Genomic DNA, 5720 nt, shown 5'->3' with positions numbered 1-5720 from the left:
CAGGAATGTGTGATGCAGCGACAAAAAAGGCTAATGAGATCTTGGGTATAGCAACAGAGGCATAACATCCAAATCACAAAACTTATTTATTTTTCGCATGTATATCCCGCCCATCCCGTAAACGGGCTCAGGGCAGGTGACAGCCTTTCATGTCATAGACCCGCTGTACACTGCATTGGTCAGGCTGCACCTGGAGTATTGTGTGCTTTCCTGGAGGCCTCACTTCAAAAAGGATGTGGACAGAACGGAGCGGGTGCAGAGGAGAGCGACAAGCGTGATCGGGGGCCTGGAGGAGAGGCTGAGGGACTTGGGAACAGTCTGGAGAAGAGGAGGTTTTTGATGGAGGACATGATTGCTCTCTCTAAGTTGTTGAAGGGCAGGGAGCTGTTCCAGTTGGCAGCAGAGGAGAGGACTCACAATAATAAAGGGCAGGAAGGTACCAACTGGATATTAGGAAAAACCTTTTTACAGTAAGAGTACTTCAGCAGTGGAATGGGCTGCCTGGGGAGTTGGTGGTGAGCTCCCCCTCCCTGGCCCGTCCTTAAGCAGCGGCTGGACAAACCCTTGCCAGGGATGCTCTCGCCTGATCCTGCACTGAGCAGGGGGCTGGACTCGATGGCCTGTAGGCCCCCTTCCAATTCTGTGATTAAGCTCAGAGCCAACAATGCAGACAGAACCACCAAAGGCCTTACATACTGCTCGGTGCTCCAGCTCAGGTCACAAGCACCAAAGGAAAGACTCCACTCTCACCCTGGGCAAGCAAACAAAAGGGGGGGGCGAGTGTTCTCCTTTGCTGGGGCTCAGCCTCTTGCCAGCTTGCTTGTCAGCAGGATCCAAACCCAAGGCCCTAGCGCAACACACGGGTGCCTTTCCCCAGTGCGCTAGCCGGGAGCAAACAGGAGGGGGGCCAGGGTGTCTTCCCTTGTTCTTGGGCCTGCTAAAGACCAGTGGTGTCATTCTGTGGCTTACCGAGCACCATTTTTGCCGTTACCGTTAACCAAAAAGCCAATTTACTTCCATCCCTGGTATGAGGTCTGAACCTCAGGGGGGCTCACAGCTTATGTGTTCCTTGGCAGGGGCTGTTTCAAAGTGGGAACCACCGGCCAACCACAAGCCCCACTGGACAAGGGCCTTGCCCACTTCCCGGAAACATGGGCCAGGTGCCACACTGAGGAACAGCCCCCAGAAGAGCCGGAGGCGGCATGCCAGAGAGTCACCGAGTGGGGATCACGGCCACAGAGCCTGGCAATCACTCTGCTCTCGGCAGCCGCTTGGGAACAGACTTCCTCTCTGCCCAGGGGGCACCGGTTACTGACCGCTAGTGCATTCATGGCACAGCAGGGTCTGATGAGCAGTCTGCCCAGCGCTCACATTTTTACATTTCAGAAATATGCCAAACAGAACAATTTTGTATGCTAACCAAGTGACAGATGATGCATTTTATGTTAAAGCAGTAAAAGAAGAAGAAGAAGAGATTGGATTTCTACCCTGCCCTTCACTACCCAAAGGTGTCTCAGAGCAGCCTACAAACTCCTTTCCCTTCCCCTCCCCACAACAGACACCCTGTCAGATAGGTGGGGCTGAGAGAGCTCTTGACAGAAACTGCTCTTTTTCAAGAACAGCTGTGCCAGAGCTTGTGACTGACCCAAGGTCACATAATAAGGTTAGGCTTGAGAAAATCTATTGCACATATTCAGATTTCCCCCAATATTGCCATGGCTTCAAAGTTTCCACAAATTTTACAGGCCCAGACATTGTTGTGTACCCAGCTGACCTCTATACCTGTTCTCCAAGGGGCTGCCCATGAAAACCACTGAGAAACTTCCACTGGTACAGAACAGCAATGCCAAGGTGTAAAGGGTGGATGGTATAATCATTATAAACAACTACAGTGGCGAGCCCGTGCTCCAAACACCACGGTGCCTAAATGCCAGACCGGAATCAATAAGAAACACAGCCTTTTAATGGCTGCCCTATAGACTCCCCTTCACTGCCCCCCTTTTGCAACCGGATTGGAACATACCCAATGAGTTTTCCTGTTTGTATTATGCATATTCTAGTATTTGTTGCATAGAGATTTGGAGTTGGATCCAACCAAGTTTTCTGCTGACCACCAAAAAAGGCTATGGTGGGGATCACGGGACACGTGAGTAGGGAGGCGACTTATGGAAGACGGAGTGAACAGGCTGGCTGGATCCGCCCCACTGACCTCGTGGGGAGCGGCTTTGCATGTCCTCTGCTTGAAGAACAATATTCATAAGTGGTATAACATTCCATGCATAAATGCAAACAAATCTTAAGCCAGTGCTGGAAGAAACAAGATTCAGTGCAACGACGTCAGGAATTCACTGCAGACCTTGGAAGCCCTGAGGGGCAATGCCAGGGTCTAAAGGGCGGATATAATCATTATAAACAGCGGCAAAGGAAGCATGCTGGAAGACGGGGAACCTGCTGGCTGGAGCTGCTGCTGCCACCACCACAGACAAGTGACCCCGACCCGGTCCCTCCAATGTGCTTCAGCAGCCCGAACTGGCAAGCTGACTCTGCAACAGGGAGCATTAATGCCTGCAAGGAATTCCAAAGAAGAAATACTTACCTCTTAAAAACTGAGTCTGCTTATCCTGAGAGTCATTCCTTAAAGCAGACGTAATGACACTTATCTCCCGCCACACTACTGGCTGATCTGGGAAATTTACAAATCTGAAATGAAGATTTGGGAATGGGTCAGATCAGAGCAACTTTAGTCCAAAGACAGTCACCAGATCTCCAAAGAAGCTGGGCCTGCCTGGAGATGCCTTCACGGGCGGTCTCTCATTTCTCCCCATCCACTCTTCCTGCTCCTGTCCTCCACTTCCCCTGGCAGCTTCTGTTCCCGACTCTCCTCCTCCAACACTTGCTCATTTCCCCATCGTCCCCTGGGGCCTGAACGAAAGGGAGAAGCCTCCTCACTGGCACTCACACACAGCAGAGCCAGCCACAGAAGGGCTGCGTTTACAAGGCTAAGCCAGGCTTGGGTCGCCCATTGTGGGTGTCGAGGCCCCTCCCATCTTTCAGTCTATCCACTTTCCTTCCTTTCTCCTCTGCTCGCTCTCTGAATCTCGTCCTCAGGCACCGCCTCTCCCTCGCTGACCCTCGTCTTTCTGCGCCTGCTGACACGGGCACTTTGTCACCTGAAAAGCGGTCCCCTCCAGCTCCTGTCCCTCAACGGAAGGGGCTCTCCCTTCTCAAACCCACCTCACCCCGAGGGGCCACTGGGGCTACGCGGGTCTTCCTTTCCATGTTCTGTCAGCTGCAACAGCCGCTCACCCGACACCCATTCTGGGCAATGCTCCACCCCCCCCAAGCCCACACTCACCCCACGCTTCTGGCCTCGGGGCCTTCCTTGGTCACGGCCAGCTGCCTCTTTCAGGGTCGATGGTTTTATGCTGTGGTTGGGGGGTTAATTTATCACTTTTCCTGGTTTTTTCTGATGATGTTTTATTTTATAAGCCACCTCAGGCCGGTTCCCCAGAGAGGCAGCACAAGTATTTTCCAAATAAAATAAACTGCTCCTCGTGGGTGCTCCTTCACACACACCCTCCTCCCCTTTTCCAGTCTGTGGCAGGTGGGCGGCCCTTCAGGCAGACTTGGGCCTGCCCATGATCTCCTTTGCGGCAGAGCATGGCCTTCTTTCCAGCAGGATTAGGGCTAGCCGGGCCCCTGCCGTCATTCGCAGTCCATGGATTTAGCGCCACCCGCCTCAGGCTCCAGTTTCTGGCTCTGTTCACCCGCTTGCCCTCCCGCCCCAAGGGAGCATTCGGCACTCTCGCCTCCAGCCCCCGCTGCCTTCCCTGCCTCTGGGCCTGCTCTCGTGTGGCTGATGCAACACCCCTGGAGGGGAACGAAGCTGGGGGCTGGCTTTGCCCAGTACAAATCCATCCTCTCCTCCTCCTCACCTCCCTCCTGCCTGGCTGAACAAACCTATGGCACTCCCCATTCCACAACAAAAGCAGCCTTCAGCACTGCATTTCTGCCCTTGAGCGTACCCTTTTTCTTTTCTTTCAGCTCTTCCTTTCCAAAACCTCTTTCAGTTCTTTCCTGTTTCCTCCCAGCTCACTGGATGATCAACCACCCTGCTGGCTCCCAAATCCTGGCTGCCATCTCCTCTGCCATTCTCCATCTTCCTGACAATATCAGCCTCTCCTCTGGCTCTTTCTTACTGCACTGACGCACAACAAACCCCAAAGCCATCCTTTTGAAACAAATGCCCCTAATCTCCCTTTGCTTCCTAACACCTGGAACTAGCACTTATTCCTGTGGTCTCAATTTCATCTCCTCCTCCTCTTTCAGCCCCTTATGGATCCGGCTGCCGCCCTCTTTAGTCCATCGCCAAAGTCACTGACAACCTCCTCATGATCAACTCTGACCTCCTCCCCGAATCCAGCAGGTCACCCCGTCGTGCTCAACTCCCTGCTCAGCTTCAGGTTTCTGTTTCTCGGCACTCAGCTGGTTCCCTTCCCACCTAGATGCTTCTGCCATCGTGACAGAAGAAAACTCTTCCTTTCGTTTCCTCTGTTGCTGGAAACCCCAGAGAGCCCTCTTTGGCCTGCCACTCTGCTTCTTCTTGACGCTCTCCCGGGAGAAACTCATGGAACCCGGCAGCCTTCAGAAGCATCTGTATTTTCCTGTCTGACCGGGAACCTTGCTAATCAATTTTAATGGGCAACCTTGATTTCTAGAAAGTCAGGGGGGGGGATGCTACTGGGCTTGAGTCTATCCTCAGCCACCTTTTCTTTTCATAAGCTGCCTTGTGAGGTTTTGGTTGCTTCTCTTTACCATCATGGCTTACGAGCAGAGGAATCTGGCTTGGTTTTCCAACAGGATTTTAGTCCCTGGTTGGTTTTCCTAAATCTAACATTTAAAGGTATATCTTACACGTCATACAGCAGTCGGCCTGCCGAGGATGTCCGTTCTGCGTTCCTCTCAATCGTGTACATCTCATACTGAGAAACAGAAGAACAGCTTATGAGTCACAGGGGGGGGACACACCTCTCTCTCCCCCCCACCCCCCACCAAAGCCCTCCCTCCCTCCCTCCCCCCCCATCGCTACTGCAAAGGGAACTTGCAGGGGAGGGGGCGGCAGAGACCAGGGACAGAAGAGGTGAGTGAAAGGAAAGAGAGAGGCTCCGCACTGACGCCAGGCAAAGTCAGTCGGCCGGGTAGAGGCTCCGCGCGGTGATGAGCCAGGCCTTGGCCGCCCAGAGGTCCTCCTGGACCAGCTCCCGGGCCCGCTTCACCAAGAACTCGCAGTCCCCCTGCGCCGACATCCCGCCCGCCGGCCGGCCGGAGCCCCGCGCATGCGTCGAGAGGAGGACCCGTTCCTCTCGGGGAGGCGCGGGGCGGCTCTCGCGCGAGGCCGGACCTTGGCGTCCCGGAAGCGCCGCCGAGTCGGCCATCTTGGTTGAGGGCACTTGGCCGGCTCCGCTAAGGCGGGCGGAGGGGCGGAGCCGACCAGCGAGACGCGCTTCCTAGATCGGCCGGCGCCCCCACCACGGCCGCCCGGTCAATCCGCCTGGCAGCCGGGAGGGCTCAGTGGCTGGCTCGTGGAGGAGGAGGAGGAGGAGGAGGAGGAGGAGGGGGTTTCGCGTCCAGCCACCCCCCCATACATCTGGGGGGGGGGTGGCCCAGCACGCGCTCTGGCGCGAGGGCCGCGGCCAGATTCAGTCCCGCTTAGGGGTGCC

General features: G+C 55.0%; 1 protein-coding gene across 1 annotated transcript in view; it reads right to left on the bottom strand.

Annotated features, from left to right (window-relative positions):
• INTS10 (integrator complex subunit 10) overlaps positions 1-5330 on the bottom strand; it is a 47573-nt gene extending 42243 nt beyond the window's left edge. Inside the window, 3 exon segments of the mRNA XM_015407732.1 lie at positions 2597-2700; positions 4915-4982; positions 5178-5330. Of these exon segments, the coding sequence (XP_015263218.1) occupies positions 2597-2700; positions 4915-4982; positions 5178-5306 (301 nt within the window). The 5' untranslated portion in view covers positions 5307-5330.
• Positions 5331-5720: the final 390 nt, after the last annotated feature.

This window comes from Gekko japonicus, unplaced genomic scaffold, assembly GCF_001447785.1.
Source record: "Gekko japonicus isolate JY-2015 unplaced genomic scaffold, Gekko_japonicus_V1.1 scaffold2017, whole genome shotgun sequence".
Taxonomy (NCBI): Eukaryota; Metazoa; Chordata; class Lepidosauria; order Squamata; family Gekkonidae; genus Gekko; species Gekko japonicus.
The sequence above is the reverse complement of the archived record's forward strand: the minus strand, read 5'-3'. Positions and strand labels throughout refer to the sequence as shown.